Raw genomic sequence first — 21,246 nt, forward strand, 5'->3', positions numbered from 1 at the left:
TCATTGTATATCGCTAATAGGGTCTCACGTTTAGACAACGTTTGATAGTCCCTGGTGAATGTCAAGCCCTTTCCAATACTCAAACCATTAATAGCGATATTTACATATAGCTTTCTACAACCGTGAACAATCTCACTACCCTGCCGAGTCGAACAAAGAAAACTGGTATTTCAATATGTACCTAATAACAATTATCGCCAAGTTTAAATAGTGAATAAATGCCATTTTGTTTCTTGTATACAATTATCACAAAAATGTAACATTATTTTATTGATATATATATACGTACCATAAATATTATAATACATATAAGCATTGTTCTCACTGTTATGTGATTGTCTATTAACTTACCTTAGTACATACACAGGTAGATGTGTATTTTAGGCTTTACAGGTGCTGGGAGATATATAAACTTTATTGATTTATGTCATGTGTAATACTGTATATGATGCCTAGGTAATACCAACAGCCTTTCGGCTGTGACCTTACGTTCATTTCCCACTAGAACGACACCTATCACCTTCTCTGGATAATGTTTATTCAATGGTATTTGACGAAAATCTTACCATTGTGACTGAAGAACTAGATAAGACCCGCTTTGATCCACGAACTAAGTTGTGAGGAGAGGAGAAATACCATGCTGATAGCCACTCTAGAACTGGATTATACATTAATAATTTAACTGAAAGATAACATTTTTCATTTCAGCTCCTGCCTGTTTGGATTTGAGTGGATTATGCTGCAGTGTTAAGGATTTATCTGTCAACTTCATCGAGTCTGTGATTCAACATGCCAACTTTAACAGAAAACACATTCACGTTGTTCGTCATTCTTCCGTCGCAAAATGTGTGTACCCTTAGACGATTACTCTCCGGAATAACAGTGACGGATTTGAAATGTAATTTAGAATTAATGGCTGGATTTCCGGCGCACATCTATAAACTCGCATACCCGGATGGAGAAATGTTGCCAGACAATAAACGTCTTCTAATCAAGAAGACGGTTGATGATGGATATGTGTTAAGAATGGTTTTAGAAACTGAATGGGATTCCCTGTGCCAGGCTGTCGTACAAGACAATGTAGAACTCGTGTACAGTGAATTAAATCAAGGGGGCGTGCCTGCTGTCGATCACGTGGACAGAGCTAGCTGTGCCCTGTTCATGGCTAGTTATAGAGGACAAATAAGAATGTGTAACATGCTTTTATCTGTTGGTAAGTATATCAGAATTACTTCTACAGTAAATATAAATGTGAATTCTGGATTGATTACCAAAAATTCGCTTATTTGAGGCGATGTTTCATTGTAGTAGGTGGTGGATACCTCACTGAACAACATGTGGAAGGCCAATTGCATCCTTACAGAGCAATAATGGATAGATTTTATGCTCGGTGATACAACCCAAATACAACAATAAAGCACATTCTAGTAATGTTTCCTTAAGGAAATGCCCGTCAATTAAATCAAGTTAAAGAAAATAATCAAATAAGCACACAAGGCTCATATTTTATGATTTTTTATTTCAAAATGAATTACATTTTTCGGAACTTGATTAGTGTATTAAGTGCTTATAATATTTATGAGCATTAATTTTTTATGTTTTTGTTAACTATTCTTCGTTAGATGTACATATTAATTGACAGAAAATAAAAACCCATTAGATAATAATGTTAAACGGTATATTTGACTAATAAAGCACAATTTTCAAAGTGTGGTATTTGAAAACTTAAAATGTTATATTGTTCAATTTGTTGAACGGTTACTCAATAGAAAAGACGAAAAGACAATTTCTTTTTACAAAAACTTGAGGAATCAACAAGGGGAGTAACTCTATCTAGCTTGGTTACAAGAAAATTATAATTTATATTTCAAATGTCACAGTGTTATATCATTATATGGGGGTTAGGTCACACAATGAATTAATTGGAACATAATACCTGGGAATAATGACTGACACTGTTATTAGACTGACTGATAGAATCAGAATTGGATGTAGGAGTATATAAAACCTGATACCTGACTGCTTATTTTCTGAAATAATTATACTGAATGAGATCTATATCTTTTGTAACAAATGAAGCCGTTACTCCGGTGTAACTTAGCAACTGCAATGCAGGTTAATTATTCCACGTAAAACTGATTAAACATAGACGACACCGACATGTATGTCTTTTTACTTACACAGAATTTGCTTTGAATTTGAGATTAAGGCAATACCGTCAGTGCGTATGTAAATAAATAAACACTACGTTCACAGCTGATCCAGTAAAAAAGAACGGTATATATAATATCGGATAGCGCGCATACAAATTGTCAAAATGTATAAATATTGGAATATTGATTCATCATAACTCAAAGCGATAAAAGTACTGGATAAGGCATGTATAGGTTCTATTGTTGAGCACGTTTAATCGTTTGTAAAACGAGCTGTAGGGATTAGTATGAAAGTGCATTATCGGGACACGAGAGGTCAATACACAAGTATAGTTAATTTATTATATGTATTGTAGATTGAAATTACATATACCACAAACTATCACCATCTCACACGATCTTTAATTAAATCGATTCGATTTCCTAATGCATACTTATAGAAATTATGAAAGTTTAAGTTTCACATACATCAAAAATTACTTTATTCATTTGTTAACGTTTTATTAGCTGATAAATAGTCTTTAAAATTATTTGGATGGCATGACTTAAATCTTGTACTTCGATGAATTTCTTTTAGTTTTTGATCTTTTGGTAATTTGGGTTTATATTTCACGAAAATACTTAAGCGACCTTGTGCGGTTGTTTGTCATTCTACAGTTGCACACACACACACACACATCCACCCTCACCAACACACACACCCTCACAAACACACCCTCACACACCCACACACACAGCCACACCCTCACACACACACACACACACACACACACACACACACACACACACACACACACACACACACACACACACACACACACACACACACACACACACACACACACATATATATATATATATATTTATATAACTGTGTCTATAACTGTATGTTTGACAATTGTGCCTTTTATCCTCATGATTTCTTAAATACATATACCCTAAAAACTCGGAAATTAGCCGACCTCAAAAATAAGCATCTCCTGATAATATGCTTGTAGTTTCTTATATAAATATACTTACATATGCTTTCTATTAAAGAAAATAAGTCGCGTCCTACTTTAGGGGTTCGTCGTTACACATGACTCTTGTTTAATATTTCATATTTTTTATTACATGAATATGCAACAATACCATAATGTTCAAATACGGGGAAAACAGTGAGCCGTTGCTCTATTTGCTCGGAAATCAAGATAACTTATAAACACATTAAAAAAACCCAGTTAATTCAAGTGTATACAAGTATCTGACGTGATATTACTTGATTCCAAATGATGATGAGAATATGGTAAATATGGTGATGAGAATATGGTAAATATGATGATGGAATATGGTAAATATGGTGATGAGAACATGGTAAATATGGTGATGAGAATATGGTAAATATGATGATGAGAATATGGTAAATATGGTGATGACAATATGGTAAATATGGTGATGACAATATGGTGAAGATAATATGGTAAATATGATGATGAGAACATGGAACAGACAGATTTCTCATTTGTTTGAATGTGTGTTTTGCTGTTTGTGTATATCCTCTATACGGGATAATGTGTGTTTCGCATTTAAGGTTTTCCTCAAGTATTGGGTACAAAGGATGAACCACTAGAGGCAATTTTCCTTTGTCAGGATATATAAACACCGAAACCCATTTGGTGTCAGTAAAACCATTTTCTCACTGACAATTTTGTCCTAATGTGGTACATAAGTTCGATTATGTCATTTTAGCAAATAGGGACGATTTTCCATCTATATCACCTGCTGCGGGCTATAGTATATTGGATGTCTAAAATACGAACTTTTTATTATCATCGTCACGACAAATTTAATAGGGTTTACATAAACAACTCTACCTCATTGCAGTCTTTATATACCTAGTACAAGTAGTGTTTACTTTCCACTTATGGCCGTTGTTCACTATCAGATGAGTCGACAAAAGTAAACTGTATATTTATATATGTATTGAACGCTTCTATCACAGTCCAACGTTGTTAGATCATTGGTAGTGCTGTTTGATGGGTTTAAATCTTCACATATAATTTATATTGAAATTTTATATCATTGTTGTCACTAAATACGTGTAAAATATGTGCACCATCTTTAAAATTTCAATTATCTATCAAGTTTAGACTCATTTTTATTGTCAATTAATACCACTAAGATTTTAAAAAGAAGAAGAAATCCACATTCATCAATGATAAAATCCACTATACCCCGTCAACCCATCAAACACAATGAATAAAGGAAATAGTTTATCAAATAATGTCTTGGATACTTTCTACATTTATTAGAAGTTCCACTTGTTATTTGAAACAGTTTTTGTTTGAATACTAAAAGAAATCATTAATTTTAGCGGACAGCAGGGGACGGGCGGGAAGGGAGGAGGGGTTGATCATAATCAGCACACTCATATGCCCACCATCTTAAAACCAGTTAATTTATTGAGCATTCCTAAAAAAAAGTTTTCTGTTTTTTTTTTCTTCTGTTTTTAGAAACCACGAAATTATCTCATTTAATAGTAATACATTTTAATCCTAATCTTTATGTATTTTCTTAGTTAATCAGATGATCATAACGAGCTGTGGTGAATATGATCGTGATATGTTCTTGTAATTGAACTAATAAAAAATATATGATGTCATATCGGAGACAAAAGATATGACGTCAATTTAATTTGATTTCTTGAAAAAAGCTAGTGGATATAAAGTAATATTAAGAATAGGAAAAATGGCCGATATATTTAGGACTTGTGACACATACCAGAATACATTGCCGTCAGGTGTCCACGAAGACGTTCTTTTATATTTATCAAATATATAAACATTACGAAACTTATTGAATTATGGGAAATGTACACCTCCCCATCTAAACTATGCCATTTCTTTCGATCACACTTGGTTTTCCTCAGTCGTCTGCTGGGTTAAACATTCAGGCTCTAGAATCACCGACGAGTCTTGAAGGACGAAACAGCTGTATGATGTACCATCACTGATGAGTCCTAGAAGGACGAAACAGCTGTATGATGTATCATCACTGACGAGTCCTAGAAGGACGAAACAGATGTATGATGTACCATCACTGATGAGTCCTTGAAGGACAAGACCAGTGTATGATGTAGTATCACTGACGAGTCCTTGGAGGACGAAACAGCTGTATGAAGTAGCATCACCGACGAGTCTTGAAAGACGAGACATCTGTATGATGTAGCATTACTGACGAGTCCTAGAAGGACGAAAAGAAGGACGAAACAGCTGTATGATGTAGCATCATTGCTGAGTCCTAGAAGGACGAAACAGCTGTATGATGCAATTAAATTCATTGTTTGACTCTATCTAACTTTAGATTTGTATTAAATAGTGATATATACTTGTACAATCTTTGGTAAGCATGTTAGCCTACGTGACCTCTGGTGTACGTCCGAGGTGTGTGTGTGTGTGTTTTTTTTTTTTTTTTTGTTCATGAAACTAAGAAATGGACCAGTCAGTGCTTTCGTCAGTGTGTCTGATATGGATGGAATGCGCCGGACATTCCGTATGCTATTCAGTGGAGTTATCACTAATTACTACAAGGAGGCTCGAGGCAAAAACCCCACCAAACAATTAACAACACTAGTTATATGTGTAAATCATTAATCAATTTTACTTTATTAGTTATAATGTATTTAATATAGCTTTGTAATATTCCGGATGGAGCACATCGGTTATATCTGTGTGTAACATGATGGTGTCGGGCTTATTTCGATATGGAGAAAATTATGGTAAAAATCATAACTGTTATCATACAAAAGTTACCTGCTAACCTCAAACGCTATGGATATATCCTGAATTTGTTGAATATTAAAATTCGAAAATGTAAGAAACTAATGTTTACCCCGTTTCTAGTACTTAAAGATAATGCAAATAGATAGGAAATAATAAAGATATCAAATAACAGAAGTATTTAACACAATGTAATTAAGGGTTAAAAGCTAACGAAAATAAAAATAAATCAACAAACAAAATAAGATAAAGTAATCAGAAGAACATATAAATAAAGTTAACTTAAGTCAACTACGACAAAGTAAGCTGAGGGAAATAAAGATAAAGTAAACTTAAGTCAACTACGACAAAGTAAGCTGAAGAAAATATAAATAAAGTTAACTTAAGTCAACTACGACAAAGTAAGCTGAGGGAAATAAAGATAAAGTAAACTTAAGTCAACTACGACAAAGTAAGCTGAGGGAAATAAAGATAAAGTTAACTTAAGTCAACTACGACAAAGTAAGCTGAGGGAAATAAAGATAAAGTAAACTTAAGTCAACTACGACAAAGTAAGCTGAGGGAAATAAAGATAAAGTAAACTTAAGTCAACTACGACAAAGTAAGCTGAGGGAAATACTTAAGTCAACTACGACAAAGTAAGCTGAGGGAAATAAAGATACAGTAAACTTAAGTCAACTACGACAAAATAAGCTGAGGGAAATAAAGATAAAGTTAACTTAAGTCAACTACGACAAAGTAAGCTGAAGAAAATAAAGGTAAAGTTAACTTAAGTCAACTACGACAAAGTAAGCTGAAGGAAATAAAGATAAAGTTAACTTAAGTCAACTACGACAAAGTAAGCTGAGGGAAATAAAGATAAAGTTAACTTAAGTCAACTACGACAAAGTAAGCTGAGGGAAATAAAGATAAAGTTAACTTAAGTTAACTACGACAAAGTAAGCTGAAGAAAATATAGATAAAGTTAACTTAAGTCAACTACGACAAAGTAAGCTGAAGAAAATATAGATAAAGTTAACTTGAGTCAACTACGACAAAGTAAGCTGAAGAAAATAAAGGTAAAGTTAACTTAAGTCAACTACGACAAAGTAAGCTGAAGGAAATAAAGATAAAGTTAACTTAAGTCAACTACGACAAAGTAAGCTGAAGAAAATAAAGGTAAAGTTAACTTAAGTCAACTACGACAAAGTAAGCTGAAGGAAATAAAGATAAAGTTAACTTAAGTCAACTACGACAAAGTAAGCTGATGGAAATAAAGATACAGTAAACTTAAGTCAACTACGACAAAGTAAGCTGAGGGAAATAAAGATAAAATTAACTTAAGTCAACTACGACAAAGTAAGCTGAAGAAAATATAAATAAAGTTAACTTAAGTCAACTACGACAAAGTAAGCTGAAGAAAATAAAGATAAAGTAAACTTAGGTCAACTACGACAAAGTAAGCTGAAGAAAATAAAGGTAAAGTTAACTAAAGTCAACTACGAAAAAGTAAGCTGAAGAAAATATAGATAAAGTTAACTTAAGTCAACTACGACAAAGTAAGCTGAAGAAAATATAGATAAAGTTAACTTAAGTCAACTACGAAAAAGTAAGCTGAAGAAAATATAGATAAAGTTAACTTAAGTCAACTACGAAAAAGTAAGCTGAAGAAAATAAAGATAAAGTTAACTTAAGTCAACTACGACAAAGTAAGGTGAAGGAAATAAAGATAAAGTTAACTTAAGTCAACTAAGACAAATTAAGCTGAAGAAAATATAGATAAAGTTAGCTTAAGTCAACTACGACAAAGTAAGCTGAGGGAAATAAGATAAAGTTAACTTAAGTCAACTACGACAAAGTAAGCTGAGGGAAATAAGATAAAGTTAACTTAAGTCAACTAAGACAAAGTTAGCTGAGGAAGATTTAAGTTGAAATGATATCAAAAAGTAAACTAAATATTATGTTTTGAAAAATAAAGATCACAGGTTCAGTAAACTGAAGTTGTTAAATTTAAGTAAGCTTAATCTAGAAAGATCTAGTAAGCTGCATTTCTACGGTTGAAGTAAGCGAAAGCGTTAAAAACGTAAACGGAAGATTCGTTTAAAAATATAAAGATTAAAGGTAAGTAAGCTAAACAAAACAGATATGTAGTAACGAAAGTGATTAAGATAAAGCAATTTAAAGCAAAACCTTTTAAAGCTAAAGTAAGGAAAATAAGTTTCAGCATGCAAGATAAATCTAAATGAATAAAAATAAGTAATTTAAAACAGGTAAGATAAAGTGATAAAGATAAATCAAATTGGAAATGTAAGATAAAGATAAAGTAACAAAAATAAATCAAATTAGAAATGTAAGATAAAGTCAAAAGATAAAGCAAATTAGAACTTTAAGATAAAGATAAAGTAATAAAGATAAAGCAAGTTGAAGTATGTAAGATAAAGCTAAAGTTATGAAAATGAAACATGTTAAGGGAAATAAGATATGGTTAAAGTATTAAATATAAAGAAGTTAAATGAAGTAAGATAAAGTTAAAATAATTAAGATAAAGTAAGATAAAATAGTAATGAATCAACTATTTAGACAAAATGTGCATCATCTTGATAAACAGTGTTCCATAACTTAAAAGAGAGATGATAAATGAAATTGACTTGTTCAGATAAATTGTTACATGTCAAGGTTGGACAGATTACATTTTACCAGCATGGATATCATACGATCATTTAGATTATTATGAATTTAAGCGTAGAAAGAGCATATCATTGATTAAACATTAATCCTATTAGAAGTAAAATTATCCACAAAAAAGAAAATCAATTTGAGGATCCATATATCTTGTGTAGATCTCACAAAGCAATATCTACACGACCTCTGTCATTCTACGTACAACACAGACCATACAATATAATTCGATGTTTTGTTAAAATTTCAATAACATGTATTGATCCCAACTTTCTCGCGCACATGTCGCATGGGTACAGTTCTTCTTATCAAAGAATTGAAGTTTAATCTTTGTATATCGGGATATTGTATTACCATTCACTATGTGAATTGCAATGAAATAAGACTCTTTTAACTTTCCATTCAAACCTTAATATTGCAATATTGAGAAGAGGATACCAAATCGTTATCTACGTTTATAAGTTGACATTTACCGGTAAATGCATAGATCACCTGGTATGCTATATATATACATACACTCAAGGTATTGGCTTTGGAGACCTGCACAATTATTTGTATTGAAATTTTTAACAATTGTTTGTCTGAAAACTGTACAAACACTACGTATTTATCCTATATAACTGAAACTCAATGACTCGGAAAATAATCATCATTTCATGTTAGGTAGTCGTTTGAGGTAGATTGGCCTGGTTTTGAGGTAATCTAGCTATGGTAAGGTAGGTGTTGATATATATTTACATGTTACGTTATTATTGTACATACTGGAAAAAATTACATGAATTTAATATTTTTTCCATGGAATACGTTTCTTCTTGCATTTTCATGATTACTAAATACATTTTAGGTGTTTATGATTGCAAAGTGTTTTCTAAATATGAAATTTCATTGTTTATTGTCGAAACGTTTCTGTCGAGTGCGTACCCTCCCAGATACACACAAGACATTGCCTTTCTTCTTTGTTAATTTATCTTTAGTTTCCTTTACTTTGTTCGTTGATCTTTAACACAATGCACAGCAGACTGTGATCTAGTCTGAACTAATTTCATGGCCGTCATGTTTTCATGGACTTTTGAGATCAAGTTTTGTCTTTGTGTGTTCTCGATTTCGTTATATTAGTTGTGTCCTAGCCCGCAGATATAGTTAGCGTCATTTTTGGTATATATGGTTAGTTCCTATCAGCACTATGCAATAAGTTAGTGTATAATTTCATAAGATTGTTCAAAATTCCCAAAATGTTACGTTGAGAAATGTTATTGAATCTAATGATTTTATCGCTAATCTTTATCCTGAACGTGCACATTTAGTACTAAAACACTGTCAAAAACAAAACGTTTTAGACACTGCTAGTGAACTTTAAGTCCCCGAGATTTGCAGTAACCTGCTGTCACATCTTAATTCACTCAATAGTGGCACGGTTCAGAAAATACACATGTACATGACGCTGTTCTAAAATTATCTGATGTATGAAAAGCACGGAATTTATTTAATTATGGGGCTGCTGCACCTCCCCATCTAGATTTTGATTTTTCATTTGATCTCTTTGGATTTCCCTTAGTCGCCCCGAGGCTATTTTAGGTCCTTAGGATCAATGAAGAGTCCTAGAAGAACGAAACAGCTGTAGGATGCAGTTCAATTAATTGTTCGACTCTACTGTATCTCACTCTAAATTATGAAATGATGTTATTTACGTGTGTGTCTTTTGTACGATTTATGTAAAAGTCTATGTAAAATGAGATCTGTCATATCAAATGTATATTTGAACTATAGCAATGATTTGAAAAGCAATGGTATGTTATCACAATGTTTTGGACATGAGACACCACAGATGAAACACTTGCCTTTTTCATTCTATGTTATTGGAGGATAATGTGTTTGATTCCGTATTTTGGCACTTTCTTCTCATTTTTAAAACATTTATGAAGTTTTGTTACATCCAACATTTGATATAACAAGTTTTCCATTATTTGAATGAAAAAATTGATTTCATAAAATCTTCCGGAAACACATTCCGACGTACATGGGCACCTAGGAAATTCAATACAGCATATTTGTGTTGCGATATTTTCAATATCCTGTTGTAATACCATCAAGATGAGGAAATTGATATAGCTTGGATAAAACAATGCTTGAACGTTATCTAAAATCAATACATTGTATTTCAAAATAATTCGTTTGTCAGATTTATTTATTTGAATAGGTTATATTGTGTTTTAGATTGCTATCCAATGAGTCTTTATGTCCCATATCAATTTAAAAGTACCTATTAGTAACGAGAAAAATGAAATCTAGCTTTCACCAGTGATCATAACACACGAGGTGTTGAAAGCATGCGGATTTCTAATGGTATTCTACATGAAAAATTACATAAAAAGCACATCACAGGATTTTCAATAGTTGGTGATTAAAAAGGTAAGTAACATGGCAGTAACGTTTAGATAGAAATTGCGGACTAATTAATTGAAAGCCAAAAACTTTAGTGAAGAAAGTGAAGTTGTTATTGGATAACATTTGGTGTCACACCTGTTCTTTGAAAGTTTGTTTTCGAAATTTTGTGTCACCGAATGTAAAATGCACCTTATTACTAACATATTTAATGAAAAATCACATCTTGTCATTAGAGACTTACTGTCTATAAAGACCGCGAAAAATTACCTTTACCTGTATACTTGGACCATGCCTTTGAAAACCTTCAGTGCATTAGGAAATATTCAAATTTGTAAACGGCCTGTAAAACGTTTATCATACATGAGATGTGAACGCATGAAGTGTGTCAATTTCAATCGCAATCATCAAAATTGTAAACCTCTGTAAAATTTTCAAGCTCAGAAAAAAAGTTTAAACTTTGAATTAGGAGCTATTTTTATATAATTTTCTGTTCTTATTTGATATGTTTATTTCAATTTAATTTTGTTGTATCTGTCCTTTTATTAATTTGATAGTTATAGCATTGTGGGTAAGGACATTAAGATAAGTTGTAAATGGATATAAAAAGGCATAGCCGTGTAATAGCTGAATACTAGGATTTTAATGATGAAAATTGTACAAAAGACACACAAATGCAGAGTTAACATTAGGTATAGTATAGACAAATAATGAAATAATCTGCATCAAATACATGTATGAATATTTATATATATAAATGATTTTTGACAAAAGAAGAAAGACGTTACATTTTGCACTAGCGCTTTCACTGTATTAGATCTTCAGGTGCATAGTAACTGTACATAATGGCGTGGCGTCACAACATGTTATCTGTTGATGACGTCATAATATAAAAGGGACATAATTATATTTTGCAAACTTTACAATGCGGTTAAACATTAATATTCAAGTCTGGTTTTAAAATGTTTATAATTTCTGACTCCTTGGCTTCTTTTTGTATTCGATTGGTTTCAGATAAAAAAGTATACAGGGGGAAGATTTGGAAAAAGCCGTCGTTGCATCCTGCTATGTGTCGGCTGATTGGTAGATGTCTATATCTTTCGTGGGATATTTGTTCGCGATGTGTGTGTGTGTGTGTGTGTGTGTGTGTGTGTGTGTGTGTGAGGGTGTGTGTGTGTGTGTGTGTGTGTGTGTGTGTTTGCTTCTTCCTTCTACGACTCGTCAGCGATACTAAGGGTCTGAATTTTGAAACTTCAAAGATAATTCAATAAATCTCGTAATTTTGATATATCTGATAAAATCCGAAGAAAGTTAAGTTTATGTGTATGAATGAAAACTTCGGGAAATTTACGTTCACCAGCAATGTATAGAGGAATTCATGTTGAAACAAAATATGTTATGAAACACTATGCCCCGGCTATAACAAAATTTTGAAGTAGGACATTAAAACTGTACCCTGTAAGGCATGTGCTAATTGCATGCACATTTTTTTTTAAAATTTCAGTTGTAGGTTGTCAAAGGTTACAGTCAATGTCACATGGTCAGAAATGTTGGTACCACCGGAAATGTCTTGTTACAAGGAACACACATGCCAAATATAACAGCCCTATGTCTGACAATGCGATAGTTATGAACAAGGTTAAAGTTGACAACAATATGACCCAGATTTTTAGATCCAGGGGTATAAAAATCGAAATTGTTGATGAAAATAAAAAATGAGACAATACTATCTAGGATTTTCCTGAAATTGTAAAGATATATTTCTATGAGAATTGTATTTTTTCTAACATAGGATGGTTTACTAGGTTTAAGCCAGTAATTTGTTTTGGAAATAATGAATCTATGTAAACTTGCCCATGTCTATTGTAGGATCAGACGTTAACTGGAAGACAAGCTTCGGAAGGACGTCCGTCCACGCGGCGGTCAGTGCCGACTGTGTGTGCATCCTAGAATTACTGGCCTCCAAAGGAGCGACCTTGGATGTTCAAGATGTCCATGGAGCCTCTCCGAGTAGAATAGCTCTAACCCAAGGATCAACTCTGTGTAGCAAGAAACTGCGCCTGATGCAGTTAAATCTCAGGGGCAAATCCGCGCATGCGCGGGCTTCTGAGAGGATGGTTTCAAGGCCGCCACGAATTCCAAGTGAACCAGTTCGTAGGCCTCCAAATTTACCCTCCGATACCTGGCGAAGGCCAACTACTGTCCACGTCAGCTTTCCCGGAGTCGGGGATGCGTCGAAGACTAAGTCATTGGACAAGCATATCAACATCACAGGAACCAATTCACACCTCAGTGAATGTAAACACTCTAGCTCTAGTGGTTTCTTTGCACCTAACAACCATGATATGTATTTCGAAAGAGCAAAGAACTTTACAAAAGGGCAAGAGAAGAGACAACTCGTCCAGTCAGAGGATGGCGGGAATGTATTGTTTGGCAAACAACTAACAATTCTGAGATCAAAACGAGTGTTAAAATTCGGTTCAGACGATGACATTATCAGAAGCCATACTCCTGGAAGTATGAGATCGGAAGGATGCTTAACTCCGTCCCTGACAAACAGAAACAAATCTTCTTTGTCGGTCAACAGTGAACAGTATGCAACAAACAACACCGAAGATTCTAGAAAAACTGCATTGAATACTGACAAGAAATCACCCAAATATGTGCGGTTTTCAGCGAACGAACGGTAAGAATTGAATGTATAGTTGGCATACATATAGAAAAGTGATGTGAACAGTCGCATATACATATCTAATGCTACACTTACTTTTGTTTAGATATATGAAGATATATAGCAGTCAAAATGAATAAACGTCAAATTTTTTATTACAATTTTACGAAAGTCACATAAGTGAAAAACACATTTTTAACCAATTGAGATTTAGATACAGAACAAACAGATAAAGAGATGAGCTACATTTTACAGCTGTTTTTAAACTTTGAAACGATGGGAGCGACTGAGGAAAATCTAGGTGGATGGAAAGAAATGTCAAACTGTAGATAGGGAAGTACGCTAGTAACAGGATTAAATCTATTTGATTTTTAGAACCTGATGATTTCAAAAGAACGTACATCGATTCTGAACCGTGCCACTTTCCGAATGAATTTAAACGTGGTATGCAAGTTGCTATCTACGAACCACGTGACATGAGTGTAACAAGCATATACCATCACCATCTTTCTTCTAACTGGTCAATTCGTGACAACTATATGATACCATACATTACATGATTAGATCTGACCTGCCTCCTGTGTGAAAACTATGTTCCCATCAAAATATCGTGTCCTGAACAAGTATGTTTTGTGACTCATGTCCCGTGATTATAAACACTAATGACAATTTTTTCATATTTGACCTTGTAAAACAGCTACATATCTCACGAAATTTAAGATTACATCGCCCTAATCGGCAATCATTATCCTTTTTCATGACCTCGGATTCTATATACGTTAAAACTATGTTTAAGTGGCGATATTTTTGTGATATGTATCTCTGTGTGAAAACAAGGCTGTAACACCAGTGCTTTTCTATCACAACTACACCTTCGCGTCCAAAAGGAGACAATTATTTTTTAACTTGCGACGACGTCGTGATATTGACTACATGATTTAGGATAAACAAAACCAAAATTAAATTTACATGATTAAGAAATTTCAGTGGTTTTTGCATCATCTGAATTACCTAAAAAATTGATTTTTTAATTTTTTTTAGTTTGATGACGGGCATAATTAGATTGCATCCTTTACACTATTTGTGAATACTTAACTTGAGAAATACATTACAATGCCACTAATTCTACAATTGTTTTCTCCATGAATTTATGACACCATCGTATTGGTTCTCGTCACTTAAATATATTGATGTCAGTTATAATCTTCCGGAACACCTGGTCTTAAATTCATTGAACATTTTCAGGATTCTTCGTGTAAATCTTTCTGTTGTTCATATTTCCCTGTTTTTGCCGAATTTTAGTATGAATTATGATTATGTTGACATGTTGGTATTTCCTTTCTTTTTTTTCTGTAAATCTTGGTCAATCTAATTAAGTAATGTCACGTTCTCAAATGAGAATAAGATATACAATAACGAAACCACAAGGCAAACTAACGAGCATCAAGCACCTTCAGCATCATATCGCACAAAGAAACGGAATATTTCTCAATGAGATCACTTTAGGGACCGCAAAAACTTCTCTATCATTTTTTCATAAACCTGTATCTCCGTCAGTTGACGACTTCTTGATATTGTGCCCCGATTGGATACCGAATCAACTGCGGCATGTGTACACCATAGGTTGGGGATACACCTATGTTGCTATCCAGAAATGGAAAACTCACAATAGTAAAATTGAAATCATCACGCTTATAATACAGCTTGGTGATATTATACCAATGTTTGTTTCGTCACCGGAAAGCATCGATATAGGTGGCTGATGTAGAAGGGTTGATCGTGTCCTTGATTTCTGATTCTGGTGGAGCTATACTATAGACTTGATCAATACATTTCCTGTTGTCTAAGACAAGACGCCATCAATATATCTGAAAATGAAACTAAACGACTTTGCAATGTGAACTGTTTTGATAAGCACTTCGATCAATTTAAAACAAAACAAATTTAATTGATTGAAAAAATTACTGCCAATCATTAAATCTTACAATATACCGAGGTCCGCCGACAGTTTGACCGATGTGTTGGTTTAAGTAAATGTATCATAAAGTTTAAATACATTCAATAACGAATTGTAAAAAGGTTTAGCATGTGAACTTTAAATATATCGATTGTATTATATTCATATGAAAGTTTACATATACCCATATACGGTGTGAGTAGTGTTTGCGATGTACCTGTAAATGGCATGTGTCCAATTATTTACATTGCATTCAGGACATAAATATATGCACATCTGTATGACACTACTAATTTGAATGCACTTGCGCACCACACATATACATCAATTATAGACCTTTGAAGAGGTCAATATGGTGTTATGTATACATGGTAGAAAACTCAGAACAAGGGAACAATGACAAGGTTATAAGGTTATCAATAACGATTTAAAATACGGTATAATACGTGGTCTTTGTTTTCATTTCCTGTAACTCTGATCCATGACACTTATAAGATATAGAAATCAATTATGCTGTTCATTGTGTATAGATATCGCGTTCATCACACAAGTATTAATGGACGCTAACTAAAATGTCTAAAACCCGACTAATATTTAATTTGATAGAATTATAATTTGATTCCAAATATTCAATGTATATGAAATTAAACTGAAAACCAACGTTTTCTTTGTAATGAATCACATTTGTGTTCCAGCAGGTAGAAAATAGCTTTCAAATCAAAGCTTTTTCATTTTTTATCATACACTAAATGATTACCTTATACTGTATAACACGGAATGTTCGAGGGGACTTGTGATCTACAAATTAGATAATACTTTATATAAGGTAAAAAACCTTCTTGTATACTAAATAACTACACGTATAATATATTTATTTATATCTAAAAGTTTACCACAGAATTTGATAAAGTGACATACCTGTAATAAAGGAAGTTGGACATGCAAAATCATCAAAGCTTTTTATACCATACTAAATCCTAATGACAAAGAGTTTATTCAGGAGACCGTAAATGTATACTAACATCTATCTTCCAAAATCTTCTGTAGTGTGTATATACATAAGGTTTTTCGGTTGAGACGTCTTCGTAATTTAGGCATTTTCAATAACGATGTATTCGAGGATTCGAAATGTATGACAGCTAGATGAATAAGATAAAATGCATGTAACATAGACATAGGAAGGTAGTTCATATCTACGAATTCAGAATAAGTTTGTTCATATCATCTAAAAATTGGAAATCGAGAAATTGATAGATAATTAGAATAAACAAATAAAAAATAGATGAAAAATATTTTTTTAGAAATAACAAAAACGTATGAGAACACATGAATTAGCTAATGAAGAAGCAGCGCTTTCAATATACATTATATGCATGTTCAATTCATTCACTACTTTCATTGCTTTTTGTTAAATTACAGATGCTTGACGATTTTCCCCAGAAGCAACACAAACTTGAACCCTAACTCGATAAAACGGAAGATCCATCTCGTAACTGGAACAAGAAAGATTAATGTTCCCAAACAGACGGCTTATAAATATGGCGATTCACATAGTGCATGGCTGAAGAAGAAAAGTGTGATCGAACGGAAATTAGAGCCGGATTCATCATCTAGCGATGAAAGTGATGGAAATGAGGATGGAAATAAAGAGGCTTTCAATAACTGGTTAGAAAACAAAAAACATCCACCTGAATCCAAACGTCACGTGACCGGAAACCGACCACTTCATGGCATCATTACAATCGGAAGTACAGAAGTTGGAAGTGCAGCACAACCCGATTCTTCTTTCAACATTCGGGCATATAAAGAGTGGTTGGGCAGGCGAAAAAAGCATGGCCCAAAGTCACACCGAATGCGTACTATGCAAGATTTTATGTCGCAGAAACGGAAACTTGAAGAGAAAAGACAACAGCTTTTGCTTACCGCGGTTTCTTACGACGAGTGGCTTGAACATACTGGTGAGAAACAGGCGTTAATACGTCAGATCCTCAGTGCAGATTTAAATCAGCTGAGGATAATAGAGGAACGCGAGCTGTATAAACGTCCCAAACTGTATAGTGTTAATGGACAGACTAAAGCTAATACTACAGACAGAGGTAATATGACGGTAAATAGTCAAGACAAAGAAGCGCTGAGAAAGGAAATTCTTGGGTACAATGTTTCTGTACACAGACTCGAACCGTCTATCAAAATCAACAACTGAACGGTAAATTTACGTCAGAGACACAATTAAGGTCAACGGCACTCAGACGTGGTAATGTCACGAAGTTTTGAAGTGATTTGACAAGAAACTCGGCTATCATAAATGACCCGATTTCGTTTAACGAAATAGACCTCTTGATGAAGCATTCTGTATACAAACCAATCACCACCAAGCTCTAGTATATCTATCTCCATGTTTAAGTTTTGTGTTGTCATTGTCAAAGAGTTATTTTGTTCTCTCAAAAAGAGACGCTGCCATCTACTGTTTTCCACAGGTGCTATTTTCTCGGTTAAAGTGGCAAGTATAACTCCGTTATGTGTTAAGTTTTGTGACAGTTTAATATGTTCTTAAAACGTCTTTTACTGTATTGTGATATCTTAAAAGTAAGATTATGATGAAATGTGTCACCTTTCTTGAACAATTATGAAGTGCTAAGAAGGAACCAGGCGCAGATGTGTTATTAAAAACGCAAAGGAACTGTGTAATCTGAAGTATACTTTCAAGATAATGTAGATATATTTTTCTTCTGTTGAAAGGGCCGCAACTCCGAAATGCTGTCCATTCCGTGTTATGTTCATTTTCTTACGTATCTGATTAAACCGATATGGTTGACAGAATTCAAATTTTTGTTACACTCCTAGGTAAAAACGTTTCTTTAGCAATATCTTCATAAACACAGACAGGGTTTGATAACCGAGAAATTTCTGAAATTCTCTAAATTTTTCATGAATTCCTGAGGAATTTCGAAATGAAAAGTTTTGGAATATTATGCCGCATAATGACGAACTAAATGGGACAAATGCTTTGAAATTGAAACACAAAGTTGGCTATATACATGATACAGTAGTATGATATAGATTTGTTGACTTTTAGATAGATCAGGAACTAGCAGTTAAATCCATGAATAAAATTATACCAATTGTATCGTTATTATCATATGTTTTGTTTTCTTTTTTAGTGTTTTCTGTTTGTTTGTTTGTTTGTTTTTGTTTTTTTTTTTTTTTTTTGAGGTGGGGGAGGCGGGTTTTTTTTGTTTTTGTTTTTTTGTTTTTTTTTTTTTTGGGGGGGGGGGGGGCTGGGCTTTGGAGGTTTTAGGTTTTGGGTTTTTTTGTTTTTGTTTTTTTTGTGTTGTTTTGTTTTTTACAAAGCGCCGACAGTGACTATATACGCTTGTCTTTGTCAACAAAGAATTAAGATGATCAAACAGAAGAACAAAATACAAATTAAAAAGAAAATTATTCAAGATTTATATCATATTTAGTATGACAGATAATGGGTCTGGCTTCAACATATAAAAAGATTAGGAAAAATAGGATATGCAGTTCAAATTGCCACATCACTTATGTTTTCCCCTACAAAATGCAGCAAGTTGTGAAGATCTCTTCAAGGGAGATAATCTTCAACCGACAACATGTACTTCATTTGATAACAGTTTATTCAATTCCTGAACGACTGAATCCCAATAATTTTCAATCACTTTGATTAATGTCTGCTTAGAACTGAATAGATATCACTTCAAATAGAAACACACACACATACATCAACAATAATAGAAAAACATGGAAACAAAAATTGAAAAATTGATATCTTCGACGCTTATAAATTAAAAACCTGGTATGAAATGGATTCTTACATACTATGAAGATCCATTTGACAACTAGATCATTAACTTTAATTCCAACCTTTTTATCTGATAATGTGTATAGACATTAATTCATAAGCATAGTTGACTGACATTTTATATCTACATAAATAGGATTCGTTTACATATTAATGAGTCATTGTCTATATATCGTGGCCTTTATTACTATTTATATTTATCAAGGTTGGTCAATACATGGTAATTCATTTTTCCTTGCATTTGTTTCCCCAAAAACTAGATTTCAGACGACGAAATGTTGACGCTTCATTGTTTCACCTCGAAACTCGAAATCAATATTTATCGATATCGAAACTAAATTTCGGTTATTACCTCTTCAATAAATCGAAAAATCAAGAATCAGAAGTCACAAACATGAAACGAGCATAATTATATTTCATGTAATTTGCTCTGTGTTGAATTACTGTGAAAAAATATGTCTCTTTTGATAAATCACATTTCACTTGGATATGTTTATCTACAGGTATATCAAATCGATTGTCTCATTTTGACACACCTTTCATGGAGTTTATAAGATTTAGACATGTTAAGATAGGTTTTGATATTAACAAGAATTTATTACCAATATGACCTGTGACCTTTGGTGATATATGTTTTGGCCTATAACATTGGCCTACAGTGCAATCATAAGCGAAGTTAAATATGTGACCTTCCATGACATATAGTTGTGAGGATTTCACAGCCTTACAATAACCGCAGTCGAGTACCAGAATCAAAGGCGTGAATGTTTAGATCTCTACAAAAATAATGTGTAGACGGAAAACAACACTTCATTAATCACACTAAGCATCTGCATACTTATGTAATGATTACACGATCACTAACGTTTAGTCATATTTTAGGCCCCTTGTTTCTATTTTGACTCCTTGGATCTCACCCCGGAATTCGTCAATTACATTGTACGGGTGCAGATCCTCAGTGCTCCGTACTCCGGGCGGTTTGTGTTGTGGTTTTCTCAGGAAACTGAGAAATGAATTGGTCTATCCTGTGATAGTGCTCTTTGATAAGACAATTTACTCTAATTACTCTGGACACCATGTGACGGACCTCCCGTTTGTTATTCAGTGAGGTAGCCACCAGTTACTACAAAAAGATCCACCTCAAAATGACACTGGCTGTTAACAGGGCTATGAAACCAGCAAACAAACAACAACTGTTTGAAGAACCGATAAGCTGTTGAAATGATATTAATCAACTTAATTGATTTGTGTAAATATTTATTAGGACACACATTCTTTGCTATATTATAAAAATGTCCTCGGTTCCAAATTCAGCATTCAATTATATATGTGGTTATATGGTAGGGATATCGACTGTTTAGTCATATATGTATTTATCTCTCTATTTCCAACAAATATATTTGTAGTTTTAATGTAGGAATGTCAAATGTTTCCACGCGATGAATCCGGGGCAGACTGCCACAGTGACTTGCGATAACCACAGGGTCAATTCTTAAGTCTCGTGCGTGTTCGTCCTTCTTAACAAATGCACATGCGTTTATATAGTAGTGTTCTTATCAGAATTCAACTGTTCCACATATCGACCCTCGGTCAAAGACTCCAGGGGCTAGGGATGATTCCCGGGTTCATACCATAGGGGCCAGGGAGGCACCCGGGACTAACTCTGGACACATGACGTATACATACTAACATGCTGACACTGGTTTCACTTCTCAAGAGGGACCATTTTCAACGCATGGTAAAAAAATCTTTCAGTTAGGTTCCATTTTTCACGGTAGCCGGTTCGATTTTCAATGTTGAAATGGAACCCGGGTCAACATTACACCGACTTCCGGTCTCCATCG

The 21,246-nt window shown here is 33.5% G+C and overlaps 1 protein-coding gene across 1 annotated transcript; it reads left to right on the plus strand.

The window, feature by feature from the left end:
* The first annotated feature begins 789 nt into the window (after positions 1–789).
* LOC132546819 (uncharacterized) lies at positions 790–18,377 on the plus strand. Its single transcript, XM_060210535.1, has 3 exons — positions 790–1,213; positions 12,821–13,637; positions 16,999–18,377. The coding sequence occupies exons 1-3, from the start codon at positions 790–792 to the stop codon at positions 17,780–17,782; spliced, it is 2,025 nt and encodes a 674-aa protein (XP_060066518.1). The 3' UTR covers positions 17,783–18,377.
* Positions 18,378–21,246: the final 2,869 nt, after the last annotated feature.

The sequence above is a fragment of the Ylistrum balloti genome, unplaced genomic scaffold (assembly GCF_031769215.1).
Source record: "Ylistrum balloti isolate Yb309-2 unplaced genomic scaffold, AGI_CSIRO_Ybal_v1 Utg369916, whole genome shotgun sequence".
In the NCBI taxonomy this organism is placed as follows: domain Eukaryota; kingdom Metazoa; phylum Mollusca; class Bivalvia; order Pectinida; family Pectinidae; genus Ylistrum; species Ylistrum balloti.